General features: G+C 36.6%; 2 protein-coding genes across 2 annotated transcripts; one reads left to right on the forward strand and one right to left on the reverse strand.

The window, feature by feature from the left end:
* Positions 1 to 9,761: 9,761 nt before the first annotated feature.
* Positions 9,762 to 16,210, reverse strand: LOC137817920 (uncharacterized). Its single transcript, XM_068621146.1, has 3 exons — positions 15,875 to 16,210; positions 9,889 to 10,080; positions 9,762 to 9,824 (listed from the first exon to the last, which is right to left on the reverse strand). The coding sequence occupies exons 1-3, from the start codon at positions 16,208 to 16,210 to the stop codon at positions 9,762 to 9,764; spliced, it is 591 nt and encodes a 196-aa protein (XP_068477247.1).
* A 2,872-nt stretch (positions 16,211 to 19,082) lies between these two features.
* On the forward strand, positions 19,083 to 20,780 carry LOC137818574 (uncharacterized). Its single transcript, XM_068622082.1, has 2 exons — positions 19,083 to 19,525; positions 19,691 to 20,780. The coding sequence occupies exons 1-2, from the start codon at positions 19,289 to 19,291 to the stop codon at positions 20,429 to 20,431; spliced, it is 978 nt and encodes a 325-aa protein (XP_068478183.1). The 5' UTR covers positions 19,083 to 19,288; the 3' UTR covers positions 20,432 to 20,780.
* The last annotated feature ends 29 nt before the right edge of the window (positions 20,781 to 20,809 follow it).

Below are 20,809 nucleotides of genomic sequence, written 5' to 3' on the forward strand. Positions count from 1 at the left end.
GATGATGATGATGATTCTTGCAGTTCAAGTGAGGTAAGTTCATGTGCTTCCTTAAATGAACAAAACTATAGTGAATTGCTTGAAGCTTTTCAAGAAACTCATGATGAAGCTAATAGATTGGTTCTTTCAAACAACCGATTGAAAGATCGTAACAATGGGCTTGAAAAGAAAGTTAAATCACTTGAAGAGGATCTGAGAAAAGCAAAAATTGATTTTGAAAAACTGGAAAATCATTTAAAAAATGCCTCTTGCTAGTGTGATACTCTCATTTGCACAAATTGTGAAAATCTTGAGAAAAAGGTTCACTATCTTATTGAAACTGTGGACAAGCTTTCAAAAGAGAAATCAAACTTTGAGAATGTCTTGGCATCTCAAAGCTGTGTTTTTGGAAAGGCTGGTTTAGGCTTCAATCCACAGAACAAGCAAGATAGGTTTTCAAATTTTTTTAAAAAAAAATCAGAAAAACAACTGATTGTTAAGACGAAACAACCGGTTGTTACATGCTTTTACTGCATGAAGAAAGGCCACTCTGTTAGATTCTGTAAAATTAGAAAATATTGTGTTCCTAAAGGTTTTATGAAATGGATTCCTAAGGAATGTGATGTTTCTAACCGCAAAGAAAAGCCAAAAGGACCCAAATTTGTAAGGGGACCAAATCTTGCAACTTGAATTTGTTTATGCAGAAAAAATGAAGAGAAAAAGAAGAACTGAGCCATCTGATAAAGTTGTTGAAGAAAAAGGCAGTCATTGAAGTTGTATCAATGCTATGCAAAAGGTCAAAACAATGAAAACAAGTTTTCTTGATCAACAAGCAATTGGCTCATTGAAGAAACAACACAAGGATAAGACTTTCCTTTATTTGTTCTCAATTTCAGTTTCAAAGTTCTTAATTATGATTAATTGTCTTTCAATCAATGTCATGTGCTTTAATCTGTTTCCGTTAATGGTTAAAAATTTCAAACTCAATGTTTTTAACTGCTGCAGAAAAACAACCGATTGTTTCTTCGAAACAACCGATTGTTTTGAGTCTGACAGCACTGTGAAGAAATTGATTTAACTGCTTTTTGAAATTCTATCCGTTGCAGATCAATTTCAAAGGGAGAATCTTGGTCAAAGGATCTGTGTTGAAAGCTGAGCATGATCTGAAAGAAGTTACAACAGTCATAAAGGAATATATTCCAAAATCTTGGAAATTCAAGAGCCTTAATGACTAGTCAAAGATCACATGTGAAGACCATGTGATTTTCAGCTTTTTCTGACATTTTCAGTGTAGAACAGAGTCAAGTCCTCTCTCTGAAAAATCAGGTACCCATTGAATGAAATTAAATTCAAATTGATTCTCTTTCTACTATAAAATCAGGTGCAGATTTCTTCCATCAAGAACAACCAATTGCAACATCTCTTGCAATATCTCTTGCACCATCTCTTGCAAAATTTCTGTGAAGTGAGTTTTCGTCTCTGTTGTCATGGAATCAACCCCTCCCACCTCTAAAAGAATCAAAACCAGAGCTGTAAGGTCTGGAGGAAGACTTGAAAGCTGGTTTTCTGGTGACACCGAACTCATTGAGAAGTATAGGTATGAAACAAGTGTCAAGAAGATAAACAACCCCAAGTTTGTGTGCTTTCATTGGCTGAAAAGTCAAAAGCTTGACAAAGTGAGGAGGCTTCTCAAGGACCAGTCACTCAAAAAAATTCTGGAGCTAAAAGGGAACATATATCCAGATTTGGTGAGGGTATTCTACACCAACTTGAAGTTTGAGGGAAACAACCTAGTCTCTCATGTGAAAGGTGTGGAGATGGAAATAACTCATGAGGTTTGGGCAGCTGTTGCTGGACTTAAGTTCTCTGGTCTGAGAATCAACAAGGGAAACCTTGGTGTGGTGGAAGATTTCAACAAAATCCAGTTCTACAAAAGTTGCTTGAAGAACAATCAATCTCAAGTTAGCACATGCTCGGTTGGAGGTTTGAAGCTTGATGAGAGATTGTTTGCTCTCATTGTAACTTGGATTCTAACTCCAAGGGGGAGTAATCACTCTGTGCTGACTGAAGAATATCTGGTTTACATCTTCTGCATCACCAAGAAAGTGAAGATCAATTGGATTCACATAATAAAAGAACATATGCAAAAAGCCATGAGGTTAGGCGATTACCATTATCCCTATGCTGTTTTAATATCTAAGTTTCTACTCTATTTTGAAGTTAATCTTGAAGATGAAACTTCTGAGCTGGTCAAGTCAACTCAAGAGTTGAACAATGGATCACTCAGCAAGATGGGCTTTACAAAAGTAGGTGGAAAGTGGATAAGTAAGGATGGTGATCATGGTGCTTCATCAAGTGGGGCTGCTCATCTTGAACAAGATGAACCTGTTGATATGGATGTTCAACATGAAGATCCAGCTGGAGATTTTCAAGATGCAGGGTCTAGTGCTGCTGATGGATATCAAAGAGAAAGAATGTCAACCATGTCATCTTTTGAAAGACAAATGATGGATAGGCTAGATAGCTTTGCTGAAAATCATAGAAGCCTTCATGATCTGTGTGTTAGTAACTTTCAGAGGATTGATACAAGGTTTGACAACATGGAAACAAGGTTTATGACTCTGGACGAACAGATTGAAGCTGTCCAGAATCAAATCTTTGATCTTCAGTTTGCTGATGAAGAAGAATGAAGGAAAAACAACCGATTGGTCAACAAAACAATAGATTGTTTTTCAGCTGTTCTTTTCTGGTTTTAAAATTTCTGCTGTTGCTGGTTTATTCTGATGTAATGGAAACAATATCCTGTTTTATCTCTTATCTTTGTCTATTTGTGAAGACAAATAGGGGGAGATATATGCTGTGTTTGTGTTTCCAGTTTGTTTAAATATCTCTGTTTTTCATTTTGTTAAAAACAATTTGAATAACATGTATTTTGTTTCTGATATTAACTGTTTTAAGTTTTAAATGTTTATCTGTATGCTAACAGAATATCAGAAGTTCAAAATATTGCTCAAAGTTCTATTGTAGGAACTGCTTCAGATTTAATCAGGTACAACACAAGCATCATGGATTTGTCTTCATCAAATAGGGGGAGATTGTTGAATCAAGTGGTGTTCAATGTTTTGAAGAATCCAAATCCTTTGGAGGATGTTGAAGCCTCTGCTTTGCTGTGTGTTGCTGTGCTGGTTTAAGCTTTGTTCTGGGGTAGTTTAATGTTGTAATCCACCCTTAGATTAAATCTCAAGCAATTAGCATCCCAATCTTTATCAAAGTAAAATGTTTTTCAAACTAAGTTGAAACAACCGATTGTTTTGTCGAAACAACCGATTGTTTACACTTAGGTGTTTTGAGAAAGTTTGAAAACTGTTTTTGAATGGTGAAATCTGTTAAGTAACAAAACAACCGATTGATTCGAGGAAACAATCGATTGTTTGTTTTGAAACCACAACAGAAAAACTGTTTTCTTTGACTGAGCTTTAAATGCTTTAACTGAATACGCTCCAGTCATTAAATGCTTTGACCAATCTATTTTAAATGCAATTAAGAGTTTGTTAAGATTTGATAACAAACTATATTCTTGAATATATTCTGAAAAACTGTTTTTAAGGTTTAAGAATCTTGAGACAAAGTTTAAGAATAACAACTAAGAGTTTTTCAAAGAGTTCTGAGATTGCTTAAGAGTTGAGAGATTGATCAAGGTGCTGGAATAGGATTCTACTTGTATTAATTTCAGATATTCATCTGTAACAAGTGTAATCTTTGTAAACTGCTAAACAATTTGTTTGTGTGTTTTGCTGAGATTGGCTGTGTTCTTGAGGTGTTCAAGATCAGCAATCTTAGTGTTGGCCAAGGAGAGTGTGTTTCTTTAGGTGTTCAAGGTCATTCTCTTGGTTGTGGTGTAAGTGATCAAGTGGTGATTGCTTAGTGGATATCCTCAGGGTTTCTGAGAAGACTGGATGTAGCTCTAGTTTGGAGTGAACCAGTATAAACCACTGTGTACAATCTTTCTATCCCTAAACCCTTCATCAAGCTTTCATCAAGCTTTAGGTCTCCAACCGAATAAGTCCTTACTTGGGCATTTTGATTCTTCAAGCAACTCTTGTAGTATTGGACTTTGTTGAAATCCTCCACTACTCCCAGATTTCCCTTGTTGATTCTTAGGCCAGCATACTTCAGACCCGCAACTGCAGTCCACACATCATAGGTGATCTCCATATCAACACCCTTCACATGAGAGACAAGGTTGTTTCCCTCAAATTTGAGGTTGGTGTAAAACACTCTAATCAAATCAGGGTAGATGTTCCCCTTCATCTCCAAGAACTTTCTGAGTAAGTGATCTTTGAGCAGCCTCCTCACATTATCTAGCTTTTGGATTTTCAGCCAATCAAAGGAAACAACTTTGGGGTTGTTTATCACCTTTATGCTAGTTTCAAACCTATACCTTTCAATGAGATCATTGTCTCCTGAAAACCAGTCTTCTAATCTCCCTCCAGACCTCACTGCTCTGGTTTTAACTCTCTTTGAAGTGGGAGGAGTTGATTCCATGACAACAGAAAAAGGAGCAGAGAAAACTCACACAAGAAGAGCAAGAGATGTTGCAAGAGATGACTCAATTGGTTGTTCTTGTGAGAGAGAACAACTGCAACAGATTTTAAAGCAAAAACAGAACCAAACAGCATTCAATGACGTGAGTGGGTTTCAGATTTTCAGAGAGAAAAGACTTGACCAAGACCTTTACAGAAAATGTCAGAAAAAGCATAAAATCACATGGTCATCACATGTGATCATGGTCTCATGAAGCCTCTGGGAACTGAAAACTTTCTTATTTTGCAGAATCTAACCGAGTGGCCTTTCTTCATGCAGTAAAAGCATGTAACAACGGTTGTTTCGACTTAACAATCGGTTGTTTTACTGGCTTTCTTGAAAATTATTTTTGAAAACTTATCTTGTTTGTTTTGTGGATTAAAACCTAAACCAGCTTTTCCAAAAACACAGTTTTGAGATGCCAAGACATTCTCAAAGTTAGATTTTCCTTTTGAAAGCTTATCCACCGTGTTAACAAGATAATGCACTTTCTTTTCAAGGTTTTCACAATTTTCACAAATGATAGTGTCACACTTGCAAGAAGAGTTTTTGAAATTATCTTTTCAGATTTTTAAAATCCCTTTTTGACTTTTCCAACTCTTCTTCAAGTGCCTTCATTCTCTTTTCAAGCCAGTTGTTAAGTCTTTCAATCAGTTGTTTGAAAGAACCAATCGATTAGCTTCATCATGTGTTTCTTGAAAAGCTTCAAGCAATTCACTATAATTTTGTTCATTTAAAGAAGTGCATGAACTTACTTTACTTGAGCTGCAAGATTCATCATCTCCTTCAGCAATCAAACATATGTTTGCTCTTTCTTCTTCACTTGATGATGAACTTGATGAGGATACTTCATTCTCATCCCAAGCTATGTAGGCCATTTTAGTTTTTCCCTTCTTTTCCTTGTAGCTAGACTTTTTCTCCTTGCTTTCTTTGTTTGGGCAATCTGCCTTTATGTGCCCTTGCTCACCACAACCAAAACAAGTATAGTTATTGGAATTAAAATCATTGGATTTTTTGTTTCCGTACCTTTCTTTGTTGTTGTCTTTGTTGCGGTTCCTTTTCAAGAATTTGCTAAACTTTCTGGATAGCAAACTAAGATTCTCTTCATCACTATCATCACTGGATTCTTGCTTGCCTTTGTGCTTGACAGCTTTCAAGGCAATACTCCTTACATGCTTGTCTTCGCTTTCTTGAACATTGAGTTGATTCATCTCTAACTCATGTTCCCTAAGCTTGCCAAACAAAGAAGCCATACTCAATGATGTTAGATCTTTAGATTCAGATATTGCAGTTACCTTAGGTTGCCAAGATCTATCAAGACATTTGAGAATCTTGATGTTTAGCTCTTCCTTTTCAAAGGTCTTGTCAAGGCTCATGAGATGATTTATGATGTGTGTGAATCTTTTCTGGACTTCAACAATTGTCTCACCCTTGAGCATTCTGAACATTTCATACTCTTGGATTAGAGTATGCTTTCTAGCTCTCTTCACCTCATTGGTACCTTCATGAGTTACCTCCAAGGTGTCCCACATTTCCTTTGCTGATTTGCATTGAGAGACCCTGAAAACTAATCTAAATTCAAGGCAGAGGTTATTATGTTTTTAGCAATGCAATCAAATTTGGCCTTCTTGCTTTCAGAATCAGTCCATTGAGACCAAGGTTTTTCAATGGAAGATTCATCTTTTTCAAATTTTGGGACAAAAGGACCATTTTCAATTGCATCCCAAATACCTTTGTCAAGTGATTCCAGAAAGATTTTCATTCTGACTTTCCAAAATTGGTAGTTCAAACCACAAAACAGAGGTGGTCTGTTGATTGTAGCACCTTCCCCAAAAGGTAGTCTATAAGCCATTAAAAAACAGTTTTAGGATCACACTTGAATAAATTTCAAGAACCAAGCTCTTGATCCCAATTGTTAGAAAGTATGGCTTTAAACAGAGGGGGGTGAATGTTTTAAAGAGCGTTTTCCCAAACTTTTAAGTCTAGAATGAAATCACTTCGAGAAATACTTAAATCAGAATTCAGTTTGTCAAAACACAAAGCAAAGAAGCACAGCACCAGAAAAAACAATCGGTTGTTTCGCAGAAACAATCAGTTGTTTATACCAGTTCACAAATATAAAAACTTAATTTAAAGAGATTAAGGATAGAGAGAATGCACACAGAGGTTTATACTGGTTCACTTTTAACCTAGAGCTACATCCAGTCTTCCCATAAACCACTGGGAATCCTCTAAGCAATCAACCCTAGATCACTTACAACACAACCAAAGAAGTGACCTTGATCCCCTCAAGACACACACTTCATTTGGTCCAACACAACACCACTAAGAATGCTGATCTTAATCCCCTCAAGAACACACAACACTTCTCAGCTATACACATCGAGTTTCTTTCAAAGTTCAAAGGATTACACTTGTTACAGAACAAATCTGAAATCAATACAAGATGAAAATCATATCTCACACTCTTTGATCAAAAATGCAATCTCTATGTAATCTCAACTTTTTCAAAAGCTCAATCTGTTGAAAAACTCAAATCTGTTTTTTTGTATTAAAACAAAGTTGTTTGTTGCATAATCTTAACAAACTATTAATTGCATTTAAAGATTGGTCAAAGCATTAAAAACTGGAGCGTAAACGGTTGTAAAAACATTTAATGCTCAGTCAAAGCACAAAACAGTTTTCTGTTATGGTCCCAAAACAAACAATCGGTTGTTTCCACGAATCAATCGGTTGTTTTTGTTTGACAGCAAGTCAACCATTAAAAACAGTTTTCAACCTTTCTAAAAACACCTAAGTATAAAACAATCGGTTGTTTCGACAAAACAACAGGTTGTTTTTCACTTAGTTTGAAAAAAACTTTTCAATTAAAAAGTTTGAGAATGCTTATGCTTTGGATTCAATCAAGAGTGGATATATACAATTAATCTACCCCAGATCCTATCTAAAGAAAGCTCAGCAACAACAAGCACATCCAGCCTTTCATCAACCTTCAAAGGGTTTTGATTCTTCAAAGCTTGAACACACTTGGTTCAACAGAAATTAATAGAAGAAGAGTTACTTTGCACAAATTGTGTGAGGTGTTAGTGAGGTTTGAATTCCTCTTAGCATTTAGGTCTTATCTTGTGAGTATTGAGAGCTCTCAAGTGGCGACTATCTTCACTTATCTTGGAGGCCAATCACACTCCAAGTGGCGTGTTCCACTTCTCAAATCCATCACATAAGCTTTCTCCTTCCTTCATCTATTCTTCTATTGTCATTCCATTTTTACTCTTTGTATCATGTTCTTGTTTGGTTTTCCATGTTTCCATTCAGCAATTCTATTTTGGCTTCTTTTCCTTGTTCTTTAATTTCGCACCTTCTAGCATCATTTTCACCTTATAATTGTCTTTTCCTTTTGCCTTTGAGAAATGAACCTTCGCATCTACTTAACCATTTGGTTAAGTTAATGTCCAGTGGGGATTTTCCTAAGGTCTTCACTCTTAAATTCCTAAAATCTCAATCTAAGTAATGTCTCACACCATAAAATGAATAATCCTAAAATCAACTCACATCACCATTACACTTGATGACGTGTCATCTCTTTTACACCTCTCCATTTTGGCTCAATTCCCTACATACGTTCCCTTATAGTATAATGGAGTTACAAAAATTTTAACTGAGTTACTAAGAGTGGATGAGGGTCGTGGGAAGGTTGAGATGAGGCAGTGCCGAGGCACCCACGTATGATTGAGATGGCTCCAAGATATATATGAGGATTGTTGTGCTCATGAGGCTTGGGAGTGTGCTGCCAAGGCTTACTTGTTGCATCTGGTTGGATGACTATTTTTGCAGATAAAATTGCAACCTCTGTATTTATTTTGTACTTGTTTCTATTCAACAATCTACGTATGTGTGGTGGATGCGCATGGGGAGTAGCAACACTGACACATCTATATGAGTCGTTGGGGGATGCATGTTATTTTAACACGAAGCAGTTGAGCGGTTATGCGACATTGACTCAGGTATGAAACCATACAAATAATTAACAATCACATGTTACATTCCTTAATGTTGTATTAAATATTTTATAATTAATATGATCAAATTATGCATGCATGGATTTATGAGCACTTATCGGCAATGGGAAGAAGGGATATTAATCCTTCATATGACGAGGTACACATGCGGGCAACACAATACATCGTAGACCATCAGATTTGTGTTGTTGGTGATGTGCAGGTGTAGTTGGATGGATTCACACATGATGACATCATCTAGACTCCGTATGAGGACCACAGATTGAGCATGCCATTTGAGACCATTTATTTATTCTCAGATCACCTGCGATTGGGCAACTTATCATAGAGACATATGCCCGAGCATGTGTTGTGCCAATTTGGCTACGAGTAGAGCATTCCACCACCACCGATGCCGAGTAAGGGTCTTGGTGCACATGTCATTGACCAAAGGTGGTTGCAGTTTGATAACCCTTTGGTGACAGGTTTGACAATTGCTTCCTGTCCATCTGCATGTGTTCCTGAGTACATGTCTTGGCTTAGGACAGTGTCACACCCATACATTCATAGAGGTGAGCTTGGAGATTGACCAAATGTTGTACCACGTAGTCGCCTTCGTAGTCCATATGTTGAGCAAGTAGGTCCCTCATCTCAGGAGAAGCGTGCACATTCAATAAGATTTTTTATTGTTATGAAATTAAATAATATTTTTAATAAGTTTAATTTATTTGAAGTTGGTGCAAGGTATACTTAGGCACATTGTCAGTATTCCCCAGCGCATGATAGGTTGTCGTCAGGTCACTGAAGGCACTGACACATATGAGAATAACGGAGGTAGCGTTGCAGTTAGCCTAAAGCGTGACAGATGATAAGGCGGTGTACACTAGACAATCATGTAATGCTCGTGGACGTCGTTGATATGTTTTTTATTACATGATTGTAATAATATTAACTTCGTATGTGTACAATTTGGTTTAATTAATTTATGTTATAATGTTTACTATTTTACTTTAATCTAATATAAAGGCTAATAAATTATGAATAAGAACTCAAGTAATAAATTATGAATCAAAACTCATGTAATAAATTTAATTTAGATCAATCGTCTCAAAGATTCACATATGTCGGACTAATACTGATTAATTGGATAAAAGATTGCATCCGACCAATGTAATATGATGACCATAACCTTGCTTTTGGCTAACAATGTGTACACCATAAAATGTCAGCGGTAGGTATGGAACAATCATCATGCATCTTTACCTGCACCACAAATGGAAATTAGCAAACAATGGAATATAGGTAATGTGTTGAGTAATAACCATACCTGCACAAAGTGTGAATCATACACATGGCTAATAGACAGTAATCGATGTAGAGTAGCATTGGTAGAGGGTGAAGTACGCAATGGGAAAATAGTAATATTTTGTTTCAATGACAAACAAACTAAGATAGCATTGTATCTGCTTGCTATTAAATATCCCATATCCAGTATTGTCATCCATTTCTCAACACTACCCTGCAAAATACAATAATGTTAATTAGATAGCATACAAATTGAATTAATCAATGCACATGACTCTTATGAATATTCACTTACCACTGACAACCCATACACCAGTAGGGACCTCTTGATATCGCGTACTCTTCATGCGACTAAGATATTTCTTTGAATAAATCCATTACGACGAGTGACCATAACTCTTCACCCATCCCCAACAATGAGGCAATAAAACGAAATTGATCAAGAATGGGAATTTCATTGGTGTTAGTCGTCACCATAACCTTTCCCTTAAGGATCTTCAAAGATGATGACCTATTGTGTACAAAATGGATGCGATCTACATGTTCAAAATATGAAGAGGTGTGTTTTGTAGACCTCTGAAATTTGTTTGCTTGACACTTTTGAGATCCTTTTGTCTTAATTGCATTAAGTGGTGCACATATTGTTGTCATGTCTGTTGAACAAGGTGCTTTGATGCTTCCAAATCTGCTCTGAAGACTTGAAGAACCTGCTGCAATGTTTGTGTGTGTTGTTTAGTAGATTTTGTATTGTCAATTCACATATAGTATTGATCCAAACTCACTTGACTCTTTATCTCTTTCAAAAGAAGTGTTTTCTAAAATGTTGTGAAATTTTAGTTAGTTTTTTTTTCAAGTCAATTGGTTGAAAAGATGTTGTTCAAGGTCTTGTGACTACAACAAGTTTTTTATTCATGTTCCCGCCAGTTAACCCAAACGTCTTCGTGCACTCGTGACAACCTTCGTGTCCAGGACTCCCTCCTCTACTCACAGTGCTTTCCTCATCGTGGATCACCTAAAAAAACAAGAGACAAAGGGCGCCCTCGCGGCCGTTTGCACTCCAATGCTCAAGTCAAACTTCAGGCAATGAAACACCAAAAACTCTGAACTCTGAGAGCTCTGTGTGTGTTTCCTCATTAGAACTGTGTGTTACTTGCATTAGGAATGTGTACCTTATTTTGTTGGTTGTTACCCTTTATATACTCTTTAGTGTTTCAGCTTCCTCCGCTAACTGTGACTTAGGCTTACTGTAGGTGCGTCTTAGCATCACTATCACCCACTCTTAGGGCCATTTAGTGTGCAAGACCCCCTTCACCGGAGCGCAACCTCCGCAGGATGACCACTTGGGTGCCAACTCATGCACCTAATCTCTGGGTCATCCGCCCTGGGAGTGCCCTGTCTTATTCACGTGCCATGCATGCAGATCACCCCTGGAATGTGGCCCTTACCAGTCGTGTCTTTCCCAAGGGTTCTTTGATTGTGACGCGCCCTACCGCCTCGTCCACACCTCATGCATGGACCTTCTGTGACCTTGACTTTTCCCTTACTGATGTGTTGCATCAACATTTCTATTGGCCTCATATGCATAAACATGTTCATAGTTTGTGTGATAAATGCATAGCTTGCCACAAAGCTAAATCTAGGATGCATCCCCATGGTCTATATACTCCTCTCCCTATCCCTTCAATGCCTTGGGTTGACATATCTATGGATTTCATCTTAGGATTACCCAAGACATCAAAGGGAAAATATTCCATTTTTGTGGTAGTGGATCGTTTTTCAAAGATGGCTCACTTTATTCCTTGCCACAAAGTGGATGATGCATGTGATATTGCAAACCTCTTCTTTCAAGATGTGGTGCGTTTGCATGGGATTCCTAGAACTATTGTGTCCGATAGAGATTCCAAGTTCTTGAGTCACTTTTGGAAGAACTCGTGGGGTAAGCTTGGTACTAAGCTTTTATTTTCTACCACTTGTCACCCACAAACCGATTGTCAAACCGAAGTGGTAAATAGAACTTTGGGCCAACTATTGAGATGCTTCATTTCCGGGAATCCTAGAGTGTGGGAGAATTTACTACCCCATGTTGAATTTGCCTATAACCGTGTAGTAAATTCTACCACCTCACATTCTCCTTTTGAGGTTGTCTATGGGTTTAACCCCTTAACACCTCTTGATCTTCTTCCTATTCCCATACTTGAGGATGTCTTGTGCAAAGATGGGGATGAAAAGGCTTCTTTTGTGAAAACTTTGCATAAAGACATCAAGATGAGAATTGAGAAGAAGGTTGGCAAGTATGCTGAACTTGCCAATAAAAGGAGAAAAGCATTGTTGTTTGATGAGGGTGATTGGGTTTGGCTTCACTTGAGGAAAGATCGTTTTCCTACTCAAAGGAAGTCCAAACTAATGCCTCGTGGTGATGGACCTTTCCAAGTCCTAAAGAGGATTAATAACAATGCTTATGAGTTAGATATGCCTGATACATACCTTGGTAGTCATACATTTAATATCAGTGATCTAACTCCTTTTTCTGTAGGTCTCCAAAATTCGTGGTCGAATTCTCTCCAACTCGGGGAGTATGATGGAGATCAAGATCAAGACGAAATGGAGGCCAATAATCAAGGACAAGAAGAGGTAGAGGCTCAAGTGTTAGACGCTCAAGGAGTCATTAGCCCACCTCATAGGCTTACAAGGAGCAAATTCAAGGCATTAGGAAATAATGGGAGGTTGTTTTCTCTTTTTATAGTTTCTTGTGTAATAAAAGGTGCTTAGAGGGAAACATTAGACACCTCTTTTGTAAAAGCATCTCTAGGCCTTAGTTTAGGAAAATATAGAAGCTTGGGGGGTGTGAGCTTAGTAGGAGCGTGAGCTTTAGGAGTGAGCTTAGTAGGGGGCGTGTTTAGGAGTAGGTAGCTTCTAGAATAAGCTTGTATATGACCGGCCCTTGCTCCTATAAAAGGAGGGCTTAGGTCCTTCACAATTCAGATTTGAAATTGGAATTAGAGAAACTCTACTCAAATTGAGAGAGAATTGTGAGAACTTGCTTTCTCCTCTACCTTGTCTTATCTTGAGTGCCTTGACTCTCTCAAGTGGCGGCATTTGCTCACTTATCTTGGATCCTTCACACTCCAAGTGGCGTGATCACTAGTCAAGCTCTTCATCTTCATAAGTTCTTCTCTCCTTCATCTTCCATTTCATTTTCCATGCTTTACGAAATGTTAAACATGTCTTAAGCTTCTTTCTATTCGGTGTTGTGCTTTCTTTCCACTTTATGTTCGATTCTTTTCTGTTCTAGCTTGTTTTGTTCGGTACTTTTCAATTTTAAGCAATTCTATTCGGTTCATTTGCTTTTATACACATTTTAATCGGTTCAATTGGCAATAGATGGATCTTCCATGTGAGTTTGGTGTTTGGTGCAAGTTTTGGTGAGTTCTTGAAACATAGAACATTGATCCAATTCTATTAAAAGTGCCTATTCATTCTCCAACTCAAGTTGATTCCATAAAATGTCAAAGAATCATCTCTACTTTGCTAGTGGAATCATATCAGGTTCTTTGATTGTGACGCGCCCTACCGCCTCGTCCACACCTCATGCATGGACCTTCTATGACCTTGACTTTTCCCTTACTGAGTGTTGGAATGTGGCTTAAAACCACCCTTTTTCGGCTTAGCTTTACTGTTTGGATTGCCGAGGTCCGAGGCCTCCACGCCCCGTGCCTTGATGTCGACCCCTCCTCGGCTGCCCTTATCCGTGAGCTTACAGAGACTCTGGCTTGTCCTACTAGCCTCCCAGTAGACCTAGCCTTCGGGGCCCACCATGACTTTGGTCAACGCCCAAGTCCGAGGACTGGTTGGTACAATTCAATTGATTTGTTGAAACAACTGGTTATTTGTCACTTATTGATTTTCAAAGGTTTTGAAAAATCTTTGCTTTCTTTTGTCTTTTCTGTCAGATAGAAATAGACGGTTATTTTGAGTTGTTTTATATGAAATCCGTAACAGAAAAATAAATCAATCAGTTGTTTTTCAAAACAATCAATTGTGTTTTTAACAGAATTCTGTTATGAATTTCAAACTGTTTTTAAATGTTTCTAACTACTTTTGATTAATGATCTAACAATTTTAACCACTTCTTTGAGTCTATATAAAGACTATTTTGTGATCATTTGAAAAAAAATAGGGTTTATTACAAATGTTTTCTAATGAAGTTGAAGAGCTTTTGGATCATAGCTTGTGTGTGAAGTAGGAACTAAGTTTTCTATTCTTTGTAAAGTCAGATGTATTCTATTTCCTTCTTTGAATACTGTAATTGTGTGTTAGTCAATTTTAGAAAGGGTTTCTAGAAACTGTGTTGTTGAACCAGAATGTTGTGTGTTCTTGAGGGGTCCAAGATCAACATTCTTGGTGTGGTTTTGGCTAAGAAGTGTTGTGCGTTCTTGAGGGGTTCAAAATGAACATTCTTAGTGTGTTTTGTAATCTAGTTTTGATTTCATAATGAATTCTTAGTGGTTAGCTGAGGATTGGATGTAATTTTTGGTTAAGAGTGAACCAATATAAATCTCTTTGTATGAATCTTTCTTTCCCAACTCTTATAAGCTACTTTATATTATGTTATTTGTTTTTTGGTATAAACAATCACTTGTTGCAATAAAACTGTTGAATCAAGTGTGTTCAAGCTTTGAAGAATCCAAACCCTTTGAAGTTTGATGGAAGGCTGGTTGTGCTTGCTGTTGCAGAGGTGTTTTAGAATAGGATCTGGGGTAAATTTTCTGTGTAAATCCACTCTTGATTGAATCCAAAGCTTAAGCATTCTTAAACCTTTTAATTGAAAGTGTTTTTCAAACTAAGTGAAAAACAACCTGTTGTTTTGTCGAAACAACCGATTGTTTTATACTTAGGTGTTTCTAGAAAGGTTGAAAACTGTTTTTGATGGTTGACTTGTTGTCAAACCAAAACAACCGATTGATTCGAGTATTCAACCGATTGTTTGTTTTGGGACCATAACAGAAAACTGTTTTGTGCTTTGACTGAGCATTAAATGATTTTATAACTGATTACGCTCCAGTTTTAAATGCTTTGACTAGTCTTCGAAAGCAATAAATAGTTTGTTATGTTTATGTAACAAACAAGAACTGAGATTTAATCAAAGAAAAACAAATTTGAGTTTTTCACTGATTTGGCTTTTGAAGAGTTGAAGTTTTGCTTTGAGATTGCTTGGATCAAGAGAGTGTGGAATAGGATTTTCATCTTGTATTGATTTCAGATCTTTGTGTAACAAGTGTAATCCTTTTGTACTTTGAAGAAACTTTGTGTGTGAAGCTGAGAAGTGTTGTGTGTTCTTGAGGTTGTCAAGATCAGCATTCTTAGTGGTGTTTGTGCTGAGCCAAAGGAAGTGTGTGTCTTGAGGGGATCAAGGTCACTTCTTTGGTGGTGTTGTAAGTAATCTAGGGTTGATTGCTTAGTGGATTCCCCAGTGGTTTTTATGAAGACTGGATGTAGCTCTTGGTTTAAGAGTGAACCAGTATAACTCTGTGTGTACAATCTCTTTATCCCTTGAACTCTTTAAGTTTATATTGTGAACTAGTATAAACAACCGATTGTTTCTGCAAAACAACCAATTGTTTTTCTGGTGCTGTGCTAAATTGCTTTGTGTTTTTGGCAAAATGAATTCTGAATCAAGTTTTCTCGAAGTAATTTCATTCTAGACTTAAAAGTTTGTGAAAACCCTCTTTAAACCATTCACCCCCCCCCCCCTCTAGTTTAAAACTATATTTTCTTACAAAAACAACTGGTTGATTTTTCATAAAAAACTGTAAATTTGATATTTTATCCAGTTGAACAGAACATCAATTGATTGATTTTTCATAACTTTTCACTCTACTTCCATTCTTTGCGAAAATGTTGTGAAAACAATTCACCCCCTTCTTGTTTTGGCCACACATTCTAACAATGTACGGATAGACAATTTCACGCAACTTGTTTTTAATTGTCACTTTGCCACAAATATCAACCTGTTTGAATCGGGATAGAATGACATCCCATTCTTGTTGAATTGACAACTCAGATGATGAATGACATTCAGATAAATATGAAAAATTCAGTCTAGTCCACATAACATGAACTTCATTAAGTGGAATGACACTCATAGCATATCTAGCTAACTCACAAGCATATGATAATCTGTGAGTCCGTCTAAGTACACATCCACAATGCTCACTATCAAAACCCACAACATTGACCCGATCAAATTCTTTAGCAATTCGAATCAAAGCATGTTTAGATACAAAACCAACCAACATGGAATACAACTTCACATTGAATGTGTTTCCTATGACATGTAGACTCATCTATACCTTGATTTCGTTATGTTGAATTATAATAACGTGTTTTATAGCATTCTAACACGAGCACACGTCTTCCATGCTATTTTGTAATACTCGTTTCAAAGAACAATGAGGTGATTCAACCCTGTATAAGTATAAAACATAAAATAATTAGACGTTATACACGTTCTAAACAAAGTAAAGGCATATTTTGGTATACATGTTTGATGTTGTATTTTCCAAATGCATTAACGAATGTGTCCAACACTTCACAAACTTTTCTTTGTGTAGAATAATCCATGTGTTCTTCACATATTCAACAAGTAATGGCCACAATGAACAAATAATTTCAAAATTTTTAACAAACTCATCAAATTTAACAATCTCTGTACAATCAATGACAATCCTCCACGAATCCATCACAACTTGCCAAGCCTCGATAGAATCTACCTACATTTTACACTTTGCTTTGTCATTCTTATTGATGTGAAACAAAAAAAAAAGATTTGTTGCTTTAGGAAACACAATATTGATGGCATTCATCAAAACAAGATCTTTATCATAAATAATGACTTCAGGCCCCACATGCGATGTTAAAAGTGTCCCTCTAAATTGTTTAGTACCCATATGAAGTTTTTTCTTTCTCGCTAGATAAGAACACAAAACCAACAAAGAAGGACAAACATGTACAAGTCGCACCAACAATCTCAAGCAAAGGCAGTTGATATTTGTTCGTTTTGTAAGTCGTATCTATCAAGAATAAAATGTTAAATGCATTCAAAAGTTTCACAACATCAGGATGAGTCTAAAAAATATCACTAACAACATTGGAAGACTCATGACACGTACTCCAGTGAAGATAGTTGTCACAGTCTAACAACATCATTAATTGTTTTAATTTAGTTCTTGGTCTTCTAACTGATCTCTCATACGAGTATCTTGCATTGTATACTTGCTTCATTGTTGTCATATTATCCTCGTTATTCTCCTTCAAAGTACGTAGTATGTTATCTGACTTAACCATGCTTTTAGTCATATCAACAAACATGGAATGTTCATTTGCTTTTAATGTGCCTACATATGAATGACCAACTAATGTATCATACAAATCATGGTTATGAGTACCACATATTACCTTAAGTACCCAATCTTGACCCTTTCCAATAGGTTTACCTCGCAATTTAAAGGGACAGTGACATTTTCTAGTACTAGTTACAATAACCTCCAAACCATCCTTGTACTTTCTGTAACTACCCCCCTTCATAGCCTAACAAGACATATGTCTTTCTCCCTTACTTTCCATTTGCTGTGTCAGAGGTAATAATGACAATAACGAAACCAAGTCCACAACCAACCCTACGGACCCATTCAAGTAAGTCTTATCGTGAAGGAAACACCTAAACAAAGTTATTCTAACAAGATTACAAAATCAATTCTTCAAATTATAATGCAATAAACATGAATAAAATGAAATGTTATTCATCTCATCTGTTGCAAAATGTGTACCATAGTCCCCTTCAACTAATTCATGTTGATTCACAAAATCCATTAATTCTTCCATACTACGCATTATTTCTACTTCATCGGATCTTTTTGTAATTAGGCCAACCTCCATGTCCATACTTCCACCTTCATTAATAAAACATAAATTTCCATTTTATTCTAATTTTCATAAATTCACACAACAAATTAAAAATAACATTCAATTTCCCTTTTAGATTGTATAATCCAAAACTCATTTGATAGCCACAAAAATACCTTCCGGATTGAGTAATCCGTAAGGTATTTGGAAAGTAAAAAATGGCTTCCAGAGATTGAGTAATCTGTACGTCATATTTTAAGTCATAAAATGACTTCTGGATTGGGTAATCCATAAATCATATTATAACTTAAAATATTATTATCGGATTACGCAATCTGGAAATGTGAGTTGTCTTTCGAATTACATAACACGGAACTTAGTTTCAGATGGATTACCTAATACAGAACATAATGTTCTTTTCCAGATTGAATAATCCATAATATTATTCCGGATCCAGAACTAAGTTCCCTTTTACATAATTTGAAACATTATTCCTTCACATTAACCATTACGAATTATATAACCAGTTGATCTCATGGATTACCCAATCTAAAAGATAAGCATTTTAGGACATGAAGTGAAAAACTCACATGAAAATGAAGAACGAAGTCGCACCAACCATAGTAAACACCACCACCACCATAATAACCTTCTTCTTCACTCAACAACAAAGTGTGAAAACATTGCTTTCTCTTTATATCTTTTTATTAAAGGGTAATTTAGGAATTTAAAAAATTTATGGGGTGGCAGAAGAAGGGGTGGAGATGTAGGAAGAAGCATTCCACTACTTGATGCCCATGGAAAAAACTTCATCTACAAATGCTCCTTGCACCATATCAATTCCAACATACTCCCAACCTGTTATTTAAATGACAAAAATACCCTTCCAAAATGACAAAAATAACCTTAAAAAAGAAGGGTGTAAATAAAAATTACTTTCAGAAGCTTTTATCCAGAAATATTCGGAATTTAGATATCTGGAACGCATTTTTGAATTTTGGAAATTTTTATCCAGAATACATTTTCAATTTTGTATTCCGAATTTTTTTATCTAGAATATATTTTTTTATATTTTTAAATTATATTTATTATTCCATATTTTTAAATTCAAAATAAGGATAATTTTGGAAATTTAGAAAAATGATAGAGTACAGGTTAGGTTAGAATGGATATGGTTTAGGAAGAAATTACCAAATTCATCTGATCGCATGAATGGGCTAAGTTAATGTGAGATATTAAAATAATTAAAGAAACATATATATAATTTATTCTTTTGTAACTATTAAATTATAATATAAAACTTTTTTGCCCATTCAGGAAACAAAATTATATATTTTTATTTTCAATTGACGTTTCCCATATTACCATTAATCCACCTTCCAATCCCACCTTAAAATCCCATCGTGAGCTACAAAACCAGGAAGAAAGAACAAAAATTAGGTCTTGAGATTGCAAGATACCAAAGACGGTTTCCTCTTTCAATCCCCACAAAGTCTCTATCTCTGTCTCTCTACGCCGCCATGTCTTCTCCCTCCGTTCCCGATTCTGTTACCTGTGCCACCCCCAAAGCCCAATCCCTATCTAAACAACGATCCATCACTGACGACAAAAGTGCTTCCCATCCAAACGCCTCCAACCAAGGTGGGAGTTCGAAGAAGCGGAAGAGGCAGACGAAAAAACAGGTGAAGGAGAGCAAAAAAGAAGAAAAAGAAAAAGGAGATATTGTGCCTCCCTCTACAATGAAGAAGACTAAAAAGGTATCTCCATATCTTCATATAACAAACACTGGTTATAATTTGGCCCTTTTATCGCTTATGCAGGGTTCAATTTTTTGATTGTATGTAGGAGTTGTATTTCAATGTTCATAGTTAGTTTTGTAGATGGATCTATAAGCGTGGTTTGCTGCTTTTGATAATCCACAGGGACTAAATCTTTCCCATGGCATGAATGCCCAGTTGAAAGCAAAAAAACAAGGTCGTAAGAAGGGACAGGTCAAAGTGCCTTTTAAATGTGAGTTTTGCCATGTTAAAGGTAAGTCAACAGCTGCTTACATCAAACATATGGGAGGGTTAGCTCACATAAGTAGAGTACTACTTCTTAGTAATAGAGTTGCCAGTCTCAGGCAGGCTGCATCTGGTGAAAATAATGATCAAACCCAACGAGGTAATGGTGCACTTTTTGCTGAGCTCCTCGCGATTGTACTATCTAAAACACAAGCTACACTAAGAGAATCGGTGGGAGGCGCCTTGCCTGCTGACATACCACTACTCACATCTCTGCCTGGACCAAGTTCTACACCACAGTTATTGCAGACACAGCCATCGGAAGTCCAAGCTCATGTTGAGAATGAAGATCCTTCCGGCCAAACAAAAACTGTGCTGGCAGTGGATGCTGAGGTACTTGCGGAACCCACATCTATGTCTGGACCAAGATTTGAACCCCAGTTGTTGCAGACTCAAGTGTCAAAATTCAAAGCTCATGTTGGCATGGGAAATCCTTCTGGCGAAATAGAAACTGATCTTGCCGTGACTGCTGAGGTACCTGCAACCACATCTGAGGTGAAACAAAAACTGTTACCTGTCCCACTGAGGTCAAAAGCTAAGGCAGGTTCAAGTGTCAGCACCAAAAGTGGAGAGGGTTCTGAAACTAAACAACAGCTGTGAAATTTCCCTAAGATGGTTCAGGTGTGATACCCTTGGCCACTCAATCTTTTATATGACTAAAAATACCTTCAGAATATGTAGCTCTCATCGGTTGGTTGGACTAAAGAATACTCAAGCGTTCTCTGGTACTTCAATTTTTTTTCATTTTGGGGTTCAATGGTTTGGAACAATGTTACTTATTTTGTTGGGATTTGAATTGTGTATGGATTTTGCTAGTTAATTCTATGTTAGGATGTGCCAGAAATCCATCCAGTCACTGCAATTTGCGAAAACTCCTTTGGGTGAAAAACCATATTGCAGTTTGACGGAAAAGAGATTTATACTTAGTTCACAGCAGTTTGACTGAAAAGAGATTTATGTCGATCACAGTTATAAGTT

Source organism: Phaseolus vulgaris, chromosome 10, assembly GCF_000499845.2.
Source record: "Phaseolus vulgaris cultivar G19833 chromosome 10, P. vulgaris v2.0, whole genome shotgun sequence".
Lineage (NCBI taxonomy): Eukaryota > Viridiplantae > Streptophyta > Magnoliopsida > Fabales > Fabaceae > Phaseolus > Phaseolus vulgaris.